At 38.4% G+C, this 20,640-nt stretch overlaps 1 protein-coding gene across 1 annotated transcript in view; it reads right to left on the bottom strand.

The window, feature by feature from the left end:
• NR1H4 (nuclear receptor subfamily 1 group H member 4) overlaps nucleotides 1–20,640 on the bottom strand; it is a 48,497-nt gene that overhangs the window by 15,541 nt on the left and 12,316 nt on the right. The window contains exons 3-7 of the mRNA XM_069095221.1: nucleotides 16,890–17,030; nucleotides 8,042–8,175; nucleotides 5,147–5,245; nucleotides 4,732–4,831; nucleotides 1,152–1,298 (exon numbers count right to left, since the gene is read on the bottom strand). Of these exons, the coding sequence (XP_068951322.1) occupies nucleotides 1,152–1,298; nucleotides 4,732–4,831; nucleotides 5,147–5,245; nucleotides 8,042–8,175; nucleotides 16,890–17,030 (621 nt within the window). The remainder of the gene's footprint in view (nucleotides 1–1,151; nucleotides 1,299–4,731; nucleotides 4,832–5,146; nucleotides 5,246–8,041; nucleotides 8,176–16,889; nucleotides 17,031–20,640) is intronic.

Below are 20,640 nucleotides of genomic sequence, written 5' to 3'. Positions count from 1 at the left end.
CTCTGTTTTTTCCCCTGGTACCATGTTTCATACCATGTTTCATACCACGTTTCAAATGCAATGACTGGCTTTGATTCAGAGGAGCCATGAGGAAGCTGGCTACCTGGTACCTGACAGAGAAGTGATGGATTATATCCTGCTCCAGAATGAGACTTACTTTTTAGAAACAGCCAACATGACAATTTGTTTTCCTGGACTGTGTGTTTTTGTTAGATGAGCTGTGGTGTGTGTGTGTGTGTGTGTGTGTGTGTGTGTGTGTGTGTGTGTGTTTCCTAGTAGAGGTGTGAGAGGGCAAGTGGGAATGAGGAGAGGGTAGTCTGAAAGGGAAAGAGAGAAAAGAGTTATAGGAGATTTTTTTTAATGCAAAGAAAAGAAGGGAAGGCCAAAAAAGAAGCATATTTCTTTCTGAGTTGCTGCACTTTAGTTTTCTCTGTTGATTTCTGCATCACTGAAGAAAGTCACTTAGTTTCCCTTGGTTTCAGAGGGTCCATTTTAAAAATAGGGATGCTGTGACTAGAGAATCCATCGCCAAGAAGTCAGTTGGGTGTTGATGAGTCTCTCCATCATTTGTTAAGTTAGTCCTCAAACAACAGAGTCATTTCATGTCACTGTGCTTGAACCTTGCAAGCTGGTTCAGTACTTAGGACAGTGCTCGGAACATAAAAGGTGTTTAATGTTTATTGAGTGATTGGTTGGTAGAATCTGCCAGAGTTTGTGCTTTTCTGGAGTAACATTTGAGAACCCAAGACCACCTCCATATTATGGTGAAGCACCAGAGGACCAAAAAAGAAAACATACATAAAACTGCTTTGTAAACCTTAAAATGCTATGGAAATACCAACAATGATGTTGATGATGATTATTTGATCATTGTTCCTTTTTTAAAAGGTCACTCACTAATAGTATTTATTGAGTTTATAATTATACTAAGTAGGATAAGCCTACTTCCTACTACAGTCCTGACAAAGCAGATGTTTCACTTGAAAAAGAGTTTTGAAAATTCATTTTGTCATACTGTCATCACTGGCACAGATTTCCCAGGTTACTTATTTCCCCAATTCCAATACAAGTACTTAGGGACAGATTTTAAATGGCTCCCTTTACATTCCTAATGAAAACACAGACTTTCAGCCATCAATCAAAGCACCTACCACTCTTGCGAATTCTCTCTTCTAACAGGTCAGTGTGTCCCACAGGAAGTTTCTTATTGAAAATCTCTGCTGAACGGAGGAACATGGCTTCAACTGCAGACCCCTTCAGCAAAGCAATCTGATCTTCATGGTCCAATGTTTGGAATCCTGGAGAGAGAAGGAGACTGAATTTTTGCCTAGTATAGCACCTGGCAAATAGTAGGTGCTTAATAAACTTACTGATTAATGATAATGACAATGGTAACAATACATAACATTTATATGTTAACACTGGGGCAGCTAGGTGGCGCCATAGTGCATAGAGCAGCAGGCCTGAAGTCAGGGAGATTCATCTTTATGAGTTCAAATCTGGCCAAAGACATTTACTAGTTGGGTGACCCTGGGCAAGTCACTTAACCTTGTTTGCCTCAGTTTCCTCATCTGTACAATGAACTGGAGAAAGAAATGAAACTTATGGAGAAATGTTTTGATAGGAGGCTCCTTCCAACTCTGAGATTCTATGACAATCCTTCCAAAAGTTATACCTATGAGTGATTTTTAAAATATTCTTTATCTTTTTGTACATCTCCCTGAAACAAAACCACATCTTTTTCATGGTGGATATACCTCCAGAACCATTGTATGGTGAACAGTCATGGAATAATACTGTCTCTGAAGAGTTAAAGTTATGGGTAAGCCAAAGATACATATAATGAACATGAGGAGGATACAACATATTGCCAGTTCTTCATACATGAAATTCATCTCCTACCTCCATACCTTTACATAGACTGTCCCTCCTGCCAATTGCACAGGAGAAACAGGATAAAGGATTTCATCAAAGAAATCTATGACCAGAGAAGGAAGTGAGCTCATCATGTAGTGAGAGCTCTCATTAACAAATGGACAGTCGCGTACTCTATTGGCATCCACACAATGTCAAAACATCAAAAGCAGGGGTTCTGGACCTGGGGTTCACATACCTCTAAAGGTTTTGAGGACAGATTTCAGGGAAGGCATGAATTTAGATGGGGAAAAATTACATCTTTATTTCAATGTGATTGGTTTCCTTTGTAATCCTATGTACTTTATTTTATGGATTTCATAACATTATTCTAAGAATTTACCATCCTTAGAATATTATAAACTGCCTAGCAGAGGCAGCTAGGTGATACAGTGGGAAAAGTATGGAACTTAGAGTCAGGAAGTCCCCACTTCAAATATAGTCTCAGACAATCACTAGTTGTGTGATCTTGGGTAAGTCACTTAACTTTTGTTTGTCTCAGTTTCTTCAACTGTAAAATGGGGAAAATAGCACCTATCTTCCAGGGTTGTTGTGAGTATAAAATGAGATAGTATTTGTAAAGAGCTTGGCAAAGTGACTGGCATATGGTAGGCATTAATCCCATTCCACTTCCCCCACTTCCTTCCCCCTTATTAATTTGTCAGAGGGGTCTATAACACAGAAAAAAAAGGTTGAGCCCCCTGAATCCCAGAAGCAGGTTTCTGACCATTGGTGGACCTTGATTAAACAGTTTATAAGAGCAGAAGGATGAGAGACACAGAGTATGAGAAGCTGTGCTTTGCTAGAATCTGCCCTGGACTAGGAGGCTACCTCAATCAGATCACAGTACTGTGATCTTTGAAGTATTTTACATGTAGAATGTTTAATTTGATCAAGCATTTCTTGATTCCAAAGTAATGAACCACCTGGGTTATATCTTTTTCTAGAGACTGTTCCAGAAATGACCAAAAGAAATGTCCATATCTCCCTTTCTCAATCCCCCTCACAACACTCTCAACTTTCATGAATATGGAATCTTGTTTTTTGATCATGAAAGATTGCTTTCAACTCAATTAGCATATAACAAATTAAATTCTTCTTTCAGAGTTAATAAAGAAATGAGAGAATGTTCACATTTCAATGATAAGTGAGCACTTTCTCTCCACGTCTTATGAATTTTGCCCGAGCCCACGTTGATCCAAAAAGCTAGATGCAATAAAATTAATAAAATAACATCACAAGCCAAGGAGGGGGAAAAGGTAGATTAATATGTCTAACAAAAAGTCTATGTCAAAAAATAGCTCTGCCAACTAGCTTGAAATATTTCCAGTTGTGGAAGTATAAATGTGTTTTGTCCCTTACATAGCTGACAAAAGTGATATTCCTAAAGCATAGATCTGACCATGTCACTCCCCTGTCCCAAAATCACCCCACTGGCTCCCTATTGCTTCTAGGACCAAATATGAACTCTTTTCTTTGACATTTAAAAGCCCTTCACAATTTGACTTCTGAGTACTCTGCCAGGCTTATGACCCACTACTCTTCATGCATTCCATCTAGACTCCAGACCAATTGACCTTTTGGGGATATTCATCATATACAACATTCTCTTTCCCACCTCCACCCCTTTGTATGGAATGTTATTTCTCCTCACCTCCACCTCTCAGTGAGATGCTGCAGATCTCAGCTCCAGAACCACATCCCTCTTGAGGGATTCAATTTGTAAATCTCCACAAGTGCTAGGGTTCCCACATGAAATTACTTTGTATCTGTTTCATATACATGTTGTATTTCTTTTTTCCATGTATATGTTGTTTCCACTAAAAGACTGTAAGATTGTGGAGGACAGCAACTATTGGGGTGTCTTTCTCTACATTCTCAGGCTCTAGTGCAGCCCACAGTAGACAAATAAATGCTTGTTGCTTGTAGACCATTAGGATTAGAGGATTTAGATCCAGAGGAGATCTCAGAGGTCATCTAGTCATCATCATTAATCAGCTGAGGAAATTGGAACATTTTCTCAAGTCCATATAGGTAATAAATATCAGAGTCTAGATTTGAACCTGGGACCTTTGATATCAATACTTTTGTCATTATACTGAGGTAATCTAGGAAATCTTGTTGTACTATAATCTTGGAGGTCTCACTTATATCTTCTGAGACTCAGTTTCCTCATCTATAAAATGGAGCTGGGGGGCGGCCAGGTAGCACAGCAAGTAAGAGCACCGGCTCCAGTGTCAGGATGACCTGGGGATCGAATCTGGGCTCAGATACTTAGCACCACACCCAGAAATAACTGGCCGTGTAACCTTGAGCAAGTTACTTAACCCCAATTGCTTTAAAAAATAAAATAAAATGGAGCTGGATTAGATGATACCTAAGATACCCTAGGGGGCAGCTCTACAATGTGATCCTATAGTACACTGTATACAGTACTGGACTGAGAGTCAGGAACACCTGAGTTAAATCTAGCCTCAAATATTTTTTTAGTTGTATAACCCTGGGTAAGTCAGTTTACTTTCATCTGCCTCAGTGTTTTCATCTGTAAAAATGGGGATAATAATAGCACCCACCTCCCAGGGTTACTTTGAGGATAAAAATGAGATAATATTTGTAAAATGCTTTGCAAAGCTAAAAGGGCTATATAAATGCTAGCTATTAATATAATTATTAATAATAATACACAAAAAAGTTTATCTCCAAAATGAGATGTTTATATTTCTAAATACCCTGACCTCTACAAGCAAGGTATCCTTATTTCTTCCATATATGAATGGCTTATAAATACTTGAGGAAACCAACCAATTTGTAACATACCTGGTAATTTTTTTGTGAATTCCACAAGGACTTGCACGTGACTGGTAGCCATTTCAGTTAAGATGAGAAAATTCTCTTCTGCGCTGAATTCCTCTTTTAACTAAATATTAAGGGGAACAAATTACAAAAGTCAAAATGAATAATTGGGATGACTTAAAATCACAAAAGAAAAATTAAAACAAATTTTTAAAAACTCATATCCAATTTAAAAATGCTCTCTGTTTCTTAGGTTCTAACCTAAAATTCTATGTTAAGTTGGTAATGATATTAGGCAAACATGTATGACTTCTTGCTGTTCTATCATCAAATATTGCTTATTAGACCTTTATTATCTAATTTTGATTCTCATTGAGAAGGACTTAGATAAATTCTGTTGCCGCAGGTTAATGAACCAGTTTTCAGATATTTTACTCACAATTTTATTAGTTATTTCTTGAGGCATCCTCTGCTTCCTGTAGGCATCCATAATATAACACAGAAGGTTCTGTTGGTCTGGAGTAAGTTCTATTTTCTCCTATACTGGCAAGAAAAAACCCACAAGGTTCAGTTTTCATATTTGTAGGTGTCAGGTCATAAGAGAGAAGGCAATCTTTTTGTCTTCTTCATGTATTAATGGGGGAGTATTTTTTTTAAAGAGGGCAAAGAGCCAGGGGATGTGAATTTTGATATGTTGTGTCAATGCCCATTTATTGTACTCATTTGGGTTAGTTGGGCTAGGAATGACTTAATTTCCCATCTGTAAAATGGGGGTCTATGGACAAGCTGAGGGATGTCATAAGAATAAATTATGTGAATTAAAGGATATGAACAGGCAGTTTTCAGAAGAAGAAATAAAAATCAACAGTTATAGAAAAAAGTTTTAAATCACTATTGATTAGAGAAATTCAAATTAAAGCAAATCTAAGATGATACCTCATACCTATCAGATTGGCTAAGGTGAAAGAAAAGGCAAATGACATGTTGGAAGGGATGTGGAAAAGCAGGGACACTATATACTGTTGGTTGAGTTATGAACTGGTACAACCATTCTGAAAAATAATTTGGAACCATGCCCAAAGGGTAATAAAATTGTATTTTCAATTGTTTCAGCAATACCACTACTAAGTTTGTATCCCAAAGAGATCAAAGAAAAAGAAAAATGATCCATATAAAAATATTTATAGCAGCTCTTTTTGTGTTGGCAACAAATTGGAAATTGTGGGGATGCCCATCAGTTGGGGAATGACTAAACAAATTGTGGTATATGATTGTGATGGAATGCTATTGTGTTATAAGAAATGATGAAGGGATGGTTTCAGATAAACCTGACAAGACTTGTATAAACTGATGCAAAGCAAAGTGAGCAGAAACCAGAGAGCATTGTACACAGTAACTGCAATACTGTGAGGATGATTAACTGTGAAGGACTTGGCTACTCTATTCTGAATTGGTAGAAGGAATTTTCTTTCTAGGAGTTTCATCCACCATTAAGTTAATAGGTTGGTGAAAATGAGCAAACAAAAAGTATTACTAAGCACTTTGGGAAAGTAATGATTTTTAATGTAAGATTTTTATTAATGTTCTGGGAGAATTCTTAAATAGTAAAAAAAAACATTTTAACTCTATTATTATGTTTACTTTATAGTCAGATATGAGCTCCTTGAGGACAGAAACTGTCTCATTTTGTTTTTTTATTCATGGCACAGTGTAGTTACTACCACATAATAATTACTTAATAAATGCCTGTTGATTGGTTGATTTGTGTTTATTAATTTGCATAAATCTTGTATCTTTCAGGAGGATATAGATAGGCTCCTTGAGGGCAGGGACCATTTCATTTTTGATACTATACCCCCAGCACTAAGCATTGTGTTTAGCACACAGTAAATAGTTAGTTAACTAACTGTTAGTTAACAGTTAATACTTGTTAATTTATCGACACTTCTTCTCTAGGTCCATGCTGTATCCCTCAGAAAATGCTAAACTCAATGGCAGAAACTGTCTCATTTTCATCACTTCCTTTCTAGTGTCTGGTAAGCTGTAGGTGCTTAATAAACATATGTCAAATTAAATTGAATTTGGTGTGTGGGCAATCATTATGTTTTGTGACACAAGAGAGCTGTGATCAGTATCAGAAATGCTGAGAATAATTGCCACTTTTTTTTTTTTTGCCTTTTGGAGGGTAATTGGGGTTAAGTAACTTGCCTAAGGTTACACAGCTAGTTATTTTTTTGTGTTAAGTGTCTGAGGCCGGAACCGAACTCAGGTCCTCCCGACTCCCAGGGCTGGCACTTTACTCACTGTGCCACCTAGCTGCCCCATGACCTTATTTTTTCAATGAATTACCAAAAAAAAAACCAAACCGATTTTAAAATTTGCAAACCAGCTGGATCAATCAACAAAACAAGCTTGCCTAGATTCTCCTCAATGATTCAGAAAGACAGCTTAGTGTAGGGTCAGATATCCCAAGTTCAAATCCTACCTTTTACTATTTCTTCTGGCCTTTGACAAATGACCTGACCACTCTAGGTCTCTAGAATGGTTTTTACTTTTAAAAATAATATTTTTCTTGCTCTCCTTAGCTCATGTGTTATACAAAAATTAGTGGAGGGCCAGACTTGACCCTTGGGCTTTTTGACCTGAGGGCCTGTTGACCCCTGACTTTAGTAACCAGTGTGGAATCAGCAACCATGAAGACACTATTGTTCCAAAAAGGCTATTTTGGCCTTTGTCCCCACTTAAGTTGTTGTTGTTCAGTCATTTCAGTCAAGTCTGACTCTCCATGACCCATCTGGGGTTTTCTTAGCAAAGATATTGGAGTGGTTTGTCATTTCCTTCTCCAGCTCATTTTCCAGATGAGGAAACTGCAGGAAACAGGATGAAGTGACTTGCTCAGGGTCACGCAGCTAGTAAGTGTCTGAGGCCAGATTTGAACTCAGGAAGATGAATGCTCCTGACTCCAGAACTGGCACTCTATCCACTATGCAACCTAGTTGCCTCCTATATTCACTTATATATTACCTCTGTCTACCCCACATCTATGCCAATTTTCATCTCCCTTTGAAGTGACCTAAGAAAAGAGATTTTGAGCAGTTTGAATAATTTTGATGGTAGTGTCCAACCAGCCTACTGGTTTTGGATTCAAATTATAGTCATGTGTCACAGGACACATAACAGGAGTGTGATAAATGGCTATCATGTAAGTCAAAAAGCATTTTCATATAACCCCTACAAGAAAGGACTCTCTTATTCACTGGTAACAAGTTAGGATGAAACAAAGGAACAATCACTAGGAAAATCATTCCCTGAAATCATGATTAAATTTGATTACCCTGTATGACTTTGTTGTTGATGTCACCTGTCTCAGATCAGGCCCTTCACTGTCTTCATTGGCTGACCGATCAGAAGGTGGCTTCAAGTTTTTTCTCAGTCGTTTAGATTTACACTGGATTTCAGTTAGCAAGCCTGAAATATTTTTGAAAATACATGGACTTACAGACTTTATTAGTCATAGAAAATGCTGTTGGATAGAGTCCTGGTCTTAGTCTGCCATTAAGATGGATGGTTTTGTCCCAATTATTTCAACCTTATGATATGGAGTTTGAAATATGAATGAATGAAAGAAAATTAATCAGCAGATAAAAAAGTTAAATGCATCTGAAATCAAATCAATTCAATAACTTTTACTAAGTGCCTACTATATGCAAGCCTCTGGCCCAGGAAAAGACCAAAAAATAAAACCGCACTTGCCCTCAAGAAGCTTATAATATACCAGGGCTAGGGTTACAATATGTTCACAGTTGATGATAGTAGTTAATATTTGTACATAAAATTAGCCATTTTCTCATCACACAAACCCTATGAAGTGGTACAATTAGTACCCCCTTTTTACAAATGAGGAAATTGCATCTCAAAGGAGTGAACTACATAGAATTACCCAGCTAATATGCATCATAAATAAGAGCCCCCTGCCTTCATGTCCTCCACTGTTTTCCACTAGAATCCAAAGGGTTCTTAACCTGGAACACATGAATCTATTTTAAAATAATATTTTGACAAGAGAACTTCAACATAAATGGTTTCCTTTATAATTCCCTGTCTTTTTATTTTATGCTTTTAAAAGTCTGAGGTTTCACCAGACAGTGCCAAGGCAGGGGTGGGGTGGGGTGGGGTGGGGTGGTAACACAAAAGAGGATGAGAAGCCCAGCCCTGAACCATGCTGCAGATTGTCATTACAAAGTATGTATTTTCTAAATGTTCATACAAACTAATTTTAAGAGGGAGAGAGCATTAATAACTGGAGGAATCCAGAAAGGACTTGCTTGTGTAGGAAACAGCACATGGTTAGATGACTTGCCCAGGGTCACATCTGAGGCTAGATTTGAACTCAAGAAGATAAAGTCTTCCTGACTCCCGGTCCAGTACTCTCTGCAGTATGGTGCCACCTAGCTGCCCCTTATGACCTCTTATGTGGACCATCCCAAAATACTTCTGTTCAGCCCTCATCTCTGCCATGATAAATGTTCTTCTGCACACATTTATTTTCACTATGATCATGTTTTCTAGGGGGAAAATCTCCCCAAATCATATGTGAAAAAGTACAGTTTCCACATATGACTGGAGTTCCAATCATCAAATGTAATTGGGTGTTATGTTTGCTGCTGTTAGAATGTAAACTCCTTGAGGGCAAGAACCATGCTTTGCCTTTCACTGTATCCCCACCCAGAATGGCTATCACCTAGTCAGTGGTTAATGAATGTACTGACGTTTGTCAAAGTTACTTGTTTCTTTCCCCTCTACCCCTTATGAGACCAATCTGATTAGTGTGGAACTACGTTCTTTGGTATCCAAACTCTGAATGATGAATTGGCTTGGATGTAATCTGGTGAGGGTAGGGGGAAACGAAGTTGGGGAATTACTAGAGGCTTTTAGAGAAATGGATTTAAAAAATCATCAGGAAGAATTGAGTATGGCATGAGGGTGGTGAGGAAGGAACCTCTCTTGGTCCTTTGTCCTGGGCTGAGTGCCAAGATTAAAGAAAATCTAATTCAGGGAAATTCCATGGACAAAATCTGGGAAAGCCTCCAAGTCACAGGTGACTACAAAGGGTCTGGTACCCATGACAACCCTGGAGCTCAGATAGGAAGGAGCAAAGTTTCTCTGTAACCAAAGCACTCCAATACATCTTCCATTCAGTCACTAAAGTGATTTCCCTAAAGTGCAGGTTGGATTGTCTGTCACACACACACACACACACACATATACCCCCTCACTCAATAAACTCCAATGGCTCCCTATCACCTCCAGGAGCAAATTGCAAAATGCTCTGTTTGGCTTTCAGAGCTCTTCATAACCTAGCTCCCTCCTTGCTTTCCAGTCTTGCTACATCTTGCTCTGGACACATACTCTTCGATCCAGTGACCCTGGCCTTCTGATCGTTCTACAAACACTACATCTCTCAGCTCCGACCATTTTCTCTGACTGTTGTCCATGCCTGGAATACTCTCCCTCCTCCATTCCCACTACTGACTTCCCTGTCTTCCTTTAAGTTCTAACTAAAATCTCATCTATAGGGAACCTTTCCCAGTCCCTCCTAATTCCAGTGCCTTCCCTCTGTTAATTAGTTCCTCTCTCCTATATACAGTTGACTTGTATCTATGTTTTGTTAGACTGTAAAATCCTTGAGGACATGGACTGTCTTTTGCCTCTTTTTGTATCTCCAGTACTTACACAGTGCCTGACACATAGAAAGCACTTCATAAATGCATATTGATGGATTGATGACACACCTGTAGTTACTTAGTTGCTTTGAGATTGCATTTCAAACTCTCCCCTACTATTAGAAGGTCATTTTTGCTCTCTGAATGGCTTGCAACACATAGGCTGTACTACTGAGGTCAGTATGGAGAATGAAGGTCATGAACAGAAGCATTAAGGAAGTCCTTGACATTGTAAATGTCCTTGAAGAAGAAACTCTGATTCTTGGGTACCAGAAAATAAATCAAAGAGAGGGTTGGTTAACTAGCTGGGCATCCAGGAGGCTGAAAGCAAAACTCAAAGTGGTTGATAATCCTTAACAATCCAGATCCATGCAGTTATAAATGCTTTAATGAACCAATTTAGCTCATCAAATCACTTTTTTGAGTTTATGTGACATTTCCCCATGTGAAATTGAGCTTGGGTGCCAAGCCAACCTATTTCCTAATTATCTCTACTCTGCTATTTACTAACCTGTGTGGCCTTAAGAAAATCAATTACTCTCTCTGACAGTTTCTTCATCTAGAAAATGAAAGGGTTGGATTAGATCACCAACTAGTTCTCTTTTGATCAAAATTTCAAACATATAAACTTAAATAAAATGTAATTTTCCATAATGATAATAATAATGACAGCTAGCATTCTTATGACTCTGTAGGGTTGCAAAGTACTATATATATGTATATATATGCATTTATAAATATATATAAAATTAGTATTATAAAATCTTATTTGATCCTTACAATAACCCTGGAAAGTAGATGCTGTTATTGTCCTTAATTTACAGAAGAGGAAACTGAAGCAGAGAGAGGGTTAAGAGATGTGTCCATAATCAACCCACCAAGTGTCTAAGGATTTGAATTCTGTTCTATCCAATGTATACCCAGCTTCTTCAGCTAGCATTAGTCCTTTCCTCTAAAGGACTCCAATACTTTTTATCTATATAAGCTCTGATCTTCCTCCTTAATATTCTCATGAAGTCAATATGATTTCCCCATTTTATAGATGAAGAAACAGAGAACCACAGAGGACAGGGACCAAGTGATTGGCATATAGTCACAGAGCTTAAGGACAGAACCAGGACTCAAACACAGGACTCTTGAACACTAGACTTCAGGCACATCCATCCCAAAGCACACAGGGGCAGTGGGGGGAGAGGAGAGGAGAGAAGGACAGATGGACTGACTCAATGGCATCCTGTAGATGTGGACAGGTAGAAGTCTCCTCTGAGATTCTGGATTTACCATAGCATCAGACATAGAGCTTGCTAATAATGGCTGCTAATGCTTTTTATTTTTAGAACCTTTTAAAATTTTATTTAGAGATTTTTATTCTTCTCCCCCTACTCTTGTCTGAAATCCTTGACCAGGGGTCCTTGGATGCCCATGGGGTTTGTAAATAGATTGGGGGGGGGTTGTAAACTTAGAAAAAAATAATTGCACGATAATTTCACTAAAGGCTGGTATTACCCTGTAATCCTATTTATTTTATGTTATGCATTTAAAAATATTCTGAGAAGGGGTTCATAAGCTTCACCAGGATGCCAAAGTGGGTCAAGACATAAAAAAGTTTAAGACTAATCCAACTCCCTTCATTTTACAGATGAGGAAATTAAGATCCAGAGGGATTAAATGATCTGCCCTTGGTTATACAGGTAGTATCAAAGTCAGGATTTGAACTCATGTTCTATGACTCCAGATCTAATGCTCTTTCAACTGTATGTTGTATAGGTACGAAAAGGAGATATATCATTCATAAATTAGGCATCTATAGGTCCTGCTACCTTGTTATAGCCTTAAGGAAGTGTATACTTGGACATCTCTAATTCCTGATCTCAGGGGTTCTTTTGTGTGCCCTCAGCCCCTTTGGCAGTCTGGTGAAGCCTATGGAATCCTTAGAATTATGTTATTAGATGTACAAAATGAAATATATAGGATTACAAAGGCAAATAATCACACTGAGATATAGTTATTGAAATCTTAAAGACAAAGTCACAGACCCCAGGTTAGGATCCCTTGTGGCCAGCTGCTTAACAAAACCCACCCTGAGAGGCAATTTCTTTTGTTTAGAAGCTAATCCAGCTCTCCAGATTGCAGGCTGTCTTCTTAAGAAAAACTCCCAGGTCTTTCTAGCTTCAAGCTACCAGATTCAGGGTCTCAAATCACAACTCCTCGAGAATGCTTGGCATTCAGCAATGTCCTGGTTTGTTTCTCTACATCTACCCAATTCAATAAAGAACATATTACAGAATAACAGGCATTAATAATGTGATCAGGCTTCCCTTGAAGATCAGACAAGAGTAGGGGGAGAAGAATAGAAAGCTCTAAAAATAAAAAGCATTAGCAACCATTATTAACCCAAATATCAAAAATATAACAAAAAAACCCTTAATGACTTAGGCACTTAAACAAGCATAAAGAAAAGGGTAGCTATAAAAAAGAGTGATTTATACTCAAGAGATTCTGTGGGGTATTGAGAAAAAAGAAATTTGTAAAGTTAATTACAAATACAGCATTTTTAACTGCAAAAAAAATTCAGACCAGATCATTTCTATTATATATATATATATATACATATATATAATATCTATATATAATACAGATACTTTTTTTTTGGAGGGCATTTGGGGTTAAGTGACTTGCCCAAGATCACATGGCTAGTATTTGTATGAAGTGTCTGAGGTCAGATTTGAACTCAGGTCCTCCTGACTCCAGGGCTGGTACTCTATTCACTGTGCCACCTAGTCACCCCTGTATTTTTTTACATCTATTTAGTATATAGTGTGCTCTAATTCATACTGAGCATTAATTAATGTTAAGAACCTGTGATTTCATCCAAGATGGAACTCCCCGTGTGGAAATTCCATGCCCTGTATAGCCCACAATTTGTCTGTAACTTATTTTGGTTGCCTAAGGTTCTTATTCATCATAGATAAATAAAATAGTCGAATAAAAATGATGCTGAATTCTCTCTCTCTCCTTCCTTCTCTATCCCTCTGCCTGTCTCAATACCTCCTTCCTTCTCTCTCTCTCTCTCTCTCTCTCTCTCTCTCTCTCTCTCTCCCCCTCCCTCCCTCCCTCTCTGTCTCTGTCTCTCCCTCCACCACCCCTCCATGACAAGAGACACCTACTCTGCCCTTTGTTCCCTAGAGAGCTGTTTGGGGACATGGACTGACACCGGCATATAACAACGGAAGTCAGCTGATGTCTGAAATCAGGAAGTCCTGAATTAAAATGTGGCCTCAGATAACTCACTAGTTCTGTGACTTTGGGCAAGTCACTTTATCTCTGTATACCTCCGTTTCCTCAATTGTAAAATGGGGACAATAATAGCTCCTACTTTCCAGGGTTGTTGTAAGGATCAAATGAGATGCTATTTGTAAAGCACTCAGTACAGTGCCTGCTACACATAATGAGCACTTCATTAAATGCTTGCTTCTTCCTTCCCTCCTCAGTATTCCTAACTCTGAGGTCAGCTCCCCACCCCTACTCCAAGAGGAAGGAGAGAAATATTCTATTACTCTTCAGATACATAAAACAAAGAATGATAATATAATCATAACAACAGGAGACAAAATAATAATAGTAACTAGCATTTCTATAATGCTTGAAGGTTTGCAAATATCTCATTTGATGTTCACAACAGTCTTAGGAATAGGTGCTATTATTAGCTCCATTTAATGATGGATACTGAGACAGAAAATGTTTAAGTGAGTTGCCCAGACCCAGACAACTAGTAAGTGTCTGAGGATGGAATAGAACTCAGGTCTTCCTGTTTCCAGGTCCAATTTTCTATTTATTGTACCATGTTGCTCCCAAATAAATAAATAAATAAAATGAGTTTTTAAAAATCATTATAAAATGTTATTGAGACTATAAGTAGAAGTGAAAATACCCCCCCAAATGAAAGTTTAAAATTCCTTCCTAGAGATTTAAACCATTTGGGTATGTCATAGGTTTATATATATAAACCTAGCCATAAAAATTTACAGGACTCTGCTCTCCATTTTTACTTTATGATAAAATTCCCTATTAGTCTCACAACAAAAGAATCCAAGCTCCAGGAAATTCTGGAGAATTTCTTCTTTAGAAGGTTTTCTTTTCCCATCGAGGGGAATTTGTATCAATAAAGAACAAGGGCCATTCCTCTTTTTCATCCTGAAACATATTTGGTGGGATGCACAGTGTCTGTTGCCAGGGTTCAGCCTCACTCATGTTTAAGAGATGAGCCACCTGAGATCCCTAGCCATGCAGGCCCTGTTTCCATTGCAAGACCAGATTAAAATATCAGCACCTCTGGTGGATCTTTTGTTTCCCAGATGCCAAGATGAGAAAATGATCTTCAGCTTTAAAAGTTTCATGGGGCCATGGTTGGAATCATTTACACCAATCTCTTTTTTTCCAGGACTCATTTGTTTCCCTGCTGAGATGTCACTGTGGCTTTCCACCACTGTACCCTGTACACAGTAAGCTGGGGGTCACCTTCCTGAGTCTATTATTCCTGGTGACACATCACTTGGGTGCCATTTGTTTGTCTATTTACATTTTCAGCAAGAATACAGCCTATCGCGGAATCTGGATGCTTTCTAAAATTTACAGACTGCAAAATTAATTATAGATGAGTATGCATCCCCAATAGGGATGGAGATTACCATGCCCCCACAAAGGCAGCAGTTAATATAGCATCTCTATCAGATTGATGGACAAAACTATATTAAAAACTCAGCGTGGATTAATTTCCTGTGTGAACCTCTGCCAATTGGTGCAATGTTATACTTCAACAGGTAGGGTTCCCCTTAAAAGGAATTTGTTTAAAACTCCAGACAATTCACTGTGGGCTCTGAGGGAAGTAGAGTATAATAATAGATAGAAAGCTGGACTTGCAAGTCGGTAAGACCGAAGTTCATATTCTACCTCTGACATTTACTCACTGAGCCATACTGAGCAAATGACTTACCGTCTGTGAACTATAGACAAATTAGATAATATATCCAGATTGTAAACCTTATAGGACAATATAAATATGAGGATAGAATGAGATAATAATTATAAAGCACTTAGCACAATGTATAGCACATGGTAAGAACCATGTAAGTGTTAGCTATTATTATTATTACATGTCACATTTATAAACATTTATTAGGTATTTATTATGCATCAGGCACTAGGCTAAGGACAAGGGATAAAAAGAAAGCCAAAGATCCCTTGAGGAGTTGACATTCTAATAGAGGAGACAACATGCAAAAAAATATACCTACACTATATATACAGTGTATTAACTATTACTATCAAAGCAATCACACATTTTCCAGAGATTATTTTTATATTAAACAATAAGCAGAAATCTTCTCTAATTTTAGCTTATTGGAATCTACAATTTTATTAATGCAGCTCACAGAGCATAGAATTAAAGCTGAGGCATGGGCTGATTGAATGAATCGCTGAAGGTCATATACACAGTAAGTGGTCAAACCAGAATTGGAATCTATAGGGTTCTCTGATTCTATAACCAGAATTCTTTCCCATGTGCAGGAATTTTTTCCAACTATGGTGCAGTGGATAGAGGGCTGGCTCTGGTGGCAGGAAGACCTGAGTCCAAGGCCCACCTCTGACACACATTAACTGTGTGATCGTGGGGAAGGTCACATAACATAGTGGCCTAGACAGCTTTCTAAACCCTAACTTGCAGAGGTGCGTCCTGCATTGGTAGAAGGGAGAGTCCTCATCTTATCCCTATCTCTCTACCACCATGTTCTCTTAACTTTAGGAGCTTAAATTAGTCACCAAATGATTGACTTGCCAGATGGTGCCTGGTGAGTACTCGGATGGTTAGCAGAGTTGGTTCAATAGAGAAATGGTTAGCCACAGACCTGGGTTTGAGTTCTGCCTCTGACAATTACTAGCAGTGTGACTCTGGGCAAGTCACAAGCTCTCAGTGCTTTCCGAGGACTCCATAAGTCATAGTGTGTCTATGACACATGCATGTATCACAGCAGTGACAGGATGACCCTTCCCTCCCACTTCCTGACAGACATAATTGTTAATAGTCCAGCTGGGGGTGACGTGGATCTTCACACGGGTGGACCTTCACCTTTTATCTGAGAAGAGAAGGGGGGCACACTCAAGGGATGTTTGCATCTAATAACTAGGTTCTGGTTATATGAAAATAACAGATCCACTTTCTAAATGACCTACTGTAGTACTAAGGAGTTTCTTGCTTGCCTGTAAGTAGAATGTAAGTAATGGAAAGTTCTCAAGGCAAGGATAATTGGTTTTTTTCCCCCTTCTTTATATCTCTGACACCAGGAACATAGTAAATGTTTAACATGTGTTGAATTGAATTGGAAAATAAGGGGGAAAGGTGGCTCCATAAGGCGCTGGGCAGTATAACTGATTCCATAAGGTAAATACCTGTATACATACATTCAGCCAACATGCCCATCTGCTTGCATTTCCTCAGCCGGCACTCCTGGCATTTCCTCCTCATGTACATGTCCATTTCACAGTTCCCACCATTCTTACATTTGTACACAGCATTTTTAGTTATGCTCCTCCGGAAGAAACCTATGGAAACAGTGTGGGATGGTGGTAAATGGTACCTTCACTTTAGCAGCAGAAATTGTGTCGGGGAGGAAGATAAAGCCCATGATAATGTACACATCAGCCTTCAGACAACTGCTTGTTGTATCAGAAAACTGTCTGTCAGGTGTTGGGTGGAGAATTCTGGTATAAGGAGAAAGCAGAGCAGATGATCTCAAACTGTCAACTCTTAGAATCTATGACTGGCAACAAAATGAGTGTCAAAAGTTCAATGTTATACTGTCAGGAATTTTAAAAAAATTATTGATTCTTGAAGTTGGTCAGTCATTCAATGAATATTTTTTGGGGGAGGAGCAACCTATACAAATAAGTGAAAGAGGAAAAAGGAAGGGAGGGAGGGAGGAAAGAAAGAAGGAAGAAAGAAAGGATGGCGGGATGGAGGGTAGGAGAGAGAGAAGAAAGGAGAGAAGGAAAGAAAATGAAGGAAAGAAGGGAAGGAGAGAGGGCTAGAGGGAAGGAGGGAGGGAAGGAAAGAGAAAGAAGAGAGGGAAGGAAGAAGAAAGAAAGGGAGGGAGGCAAGAAGGAAGGAAGGAAGGAAGGAAGAAGGGAAGGGAAAAAGGAAGGAAAAAGGGAGGGAGGAAAAGGGAAGGAGAAATTTGAACTTGGGTCTTCCTGACTCTAGGTCCCATGCTCTATTCACTGTGCCACCCAGTACTATATAAATGCTAACTATTATTATATTGAAGCAATTAAGTGGCTCAGTGAGCAGAGTGTTGTACTTGCAATCAAAAAGACCAGAGTTCAAATTCTACTTCAGATGCCTCCTAACTGAATGAGCCTAAGCAAGTCACTTAATCTCTTTTAATCTCAGGATCTTTATCTGTAAAATGGATAATAATAGAATTTACCTCCCAAGTCTCTCATGAGGATCAAATGAGATAACAGATGTAAAAAATTTTACAAACCTCAAAGCACCATATGAAAATGCTATTACTATTACTCCAAACAACTAAGTGGCTAGAGCACTGACCTTGGAGCAGGAAAACCTGAATTCAAGTCCTGCCTCAGACATTTACTAGTTGTGTGGTCCTAGGCAAGTAATTTAACTCCTGTCTGCCTTGGTTTTTTCATCAATAAAATGAGGTCAATAATAATATTTTCTTTCTAGGGTTGTTGTAAATTGACCTGTAAATCTTACAACACCTTTGATGACAGTACACCATGCTGGATGGTCCTTGGCCAGAATCTCCCCTGTCATGTAACTGATTCCAAAGTTCTTCAGAGAGACCTCAAGAATGTCCTTGTATCACTTATAAACTACCTGAAGGCATGACCCATCTCCTTGTTTCTTTCAAGTCCCCAACCTCCACAGAATCTAGTACACTAACAGCTGCTCATTAAAAACTTGCTGAGTAATTTGACAAATTGGAAGAAATCTTAGAAACCATCTGATTCAAACTTATTATTTCACAGATTAAGCAACTTATACTTCTTACTATGTGCCAGGCAGTGCAGATAACAAGTACAAAGCATGAAACAAGTATCCACTCATAAGGTGAGGAAAATGAGGCCCAGGTGGGAGGGACCTCAAGCACCATCCAATCCAACCTCTTTTATTTTTCTCGTTTCAGTTGTGTCTGACTATTTATGACCCCACTGGGGCTTTTCTTGGCAAAGATCCTGGAGTGATTTGACATTACCTTCTCCAGCTCATTTGACAGATGAGGAAAGTGAGGCCCAGAGAAGTACCACGACTTGTCCAAGGTCACACAGGTCATAAGTGACCAAACCAAGATTTGAACTCAGTTTTTCTGATTTCAGAGTCAGGGCTCTTTCTAAAGTGCCATAATGCCTCCTTCCCTCCCAAGGGAACCATTTTCTCATTGATAAGCTTTGTGAATTTGTTGGTTTTACTAGAACAGCTGTTTAGTTGGCCAGTTTTCTTGTGTGGTCATCAAAGTATCCATGGAAAGCTACTAGACTTGTATAATTCTGTTGAATTGATATCAATGGTTTTCTTGACTCCTTGATATTTAGCAAAATGTTTTTGTCCCGGATCATATGATCAATGTCCATCAGAAATTGGGTATGAACTAAAGTCTTCCTCATTCCAAGGATAACTTTTAATCTGCTACACTGAGCTGATTCTCATGTGCTTAACTTTTAAGGCTTGGTAGGTAAAACAGGATGTATTTAACTATATAGGGACTGGATCTGTAATTTCACTGGTTCAAAGGAACTTCTGGGTAAGGGAACTATTGCTATACATGCAGGTTGTCACTTTCTGTGTACTGAGAGGCCAAGGAAGTTGACCAGGGTCTTGTAGCCTATGTGTGTCACAGGCAGAACTTGAACTCAGGGCTTCCAGCCTTCAAAGCAGCTGCTCATTCACTATATCTCTGTTTAATTCTATAGCCCCAACATATATGGTTCAGATCTAATATACCTGATACTAATAATATGTTGTTCAGTCATTTCAGTCATGTCCAACTCTTTGTAGCCTCTTTTTAGGATTTTCTTGGCAAAGATGCTGGAGTGGTTTCCCATTTCCTTCTCCAACCCATTTTACAGATGAAGAAATTGAGGCAAACAAGGTTAAGTGATTTGTCCAGAGTCAAAGTCAATAAGTGTCAGATGCTAGATTTAAACTCAGGTCTTCCTGACTCCAAGCCTAGCCCTCTATTCATTGTACTACTACTTTGCAGCAACATAATTCCATAACAAGATCGCCATGATTCCCAAACATCCCTCAATTCCACAGTCACAATATAACCAAGTTTTAAAGTCTGTTCCTGGCTTTTCAAAATAAAATTGTCAGATCCTTGTAGAAAAAAAACCTTTCTATCAACGCAGGCTGGCACTTTCTCTTATTGCAGAAATGCCCATATTGATTTAAGTGACTTGCCCAGGATCTGACAACCATGTGTTAGGGACTTAAATCATAGTCTATTGAGGCTCCTGAGTCTAGCTAAGATAGGTTCAAACTACTTTATCACACTTCCTTTCATAAAGATTAGCTGTAAAATTATTATTATTATTATTATTATTATTATCCAGTGATTAACATAGTGCTGAAATCTGATACTGACCTAACCTTTGAAGTGAAAAATGATTTATTTCAGTAGACAGTGTATAGAGACCCTCCTGAATTGATATCCATCAATGACAACAGCAGTATGAAGAAAAACTTCAAAATACTCCAAAACGTGGATCAAAACAATGACCAACCACATCAACAGAGGGTGTGTGACAAAGAATGATTCCCACATCCTTGAAGAGAGGTGATGAAGGAAAAGTACATTTTTGGACTTAGACGTTAGCTTGACTATGCTTTTTTGTTAGTTTTTTTTTTCTTCTGTTTCTGGAAGAGGAGATTAGAAACCTGTGGGAGGGAGGAACAATAATGGTGCCAAGAAAAGAAAAAGGACTATTGATATATGTGCATATACATATATATTATACACATACATACATATGTATGTATTTCAATGGCCCTTTTTCTTTATATATGTATATATTCAGAGAACAGTCCAGAAGGAAGGACAGACAAGCAGGACAGTTTTGAAAGTAGCAGGATGAATTGGTTTTAGATAGATAGATAGATAGATAGATAGATAGATAGATAGATAGATAG

Source organism: Petaurus breviceps, unplaced genomic scaffold, assembly GCF_028583685.1.
Source record: "Petaurus breviceps papuanus isolate PSGF00001 unplaced genomic scaffold, PetGlider_PUasm1.0 225, whole genome shotgun sequence".
Taxonomy (NCBI): Eukaryota; Metazoa; Chordata; class Mammalia; order Diprotodontia; family Petauridae; genus Petaurus; species Petaurus breviceps.
Note: the sequence above shows the minus strand (reverse complement) of the source record. Positions and strands in the feature narration are given on the sequence as shown.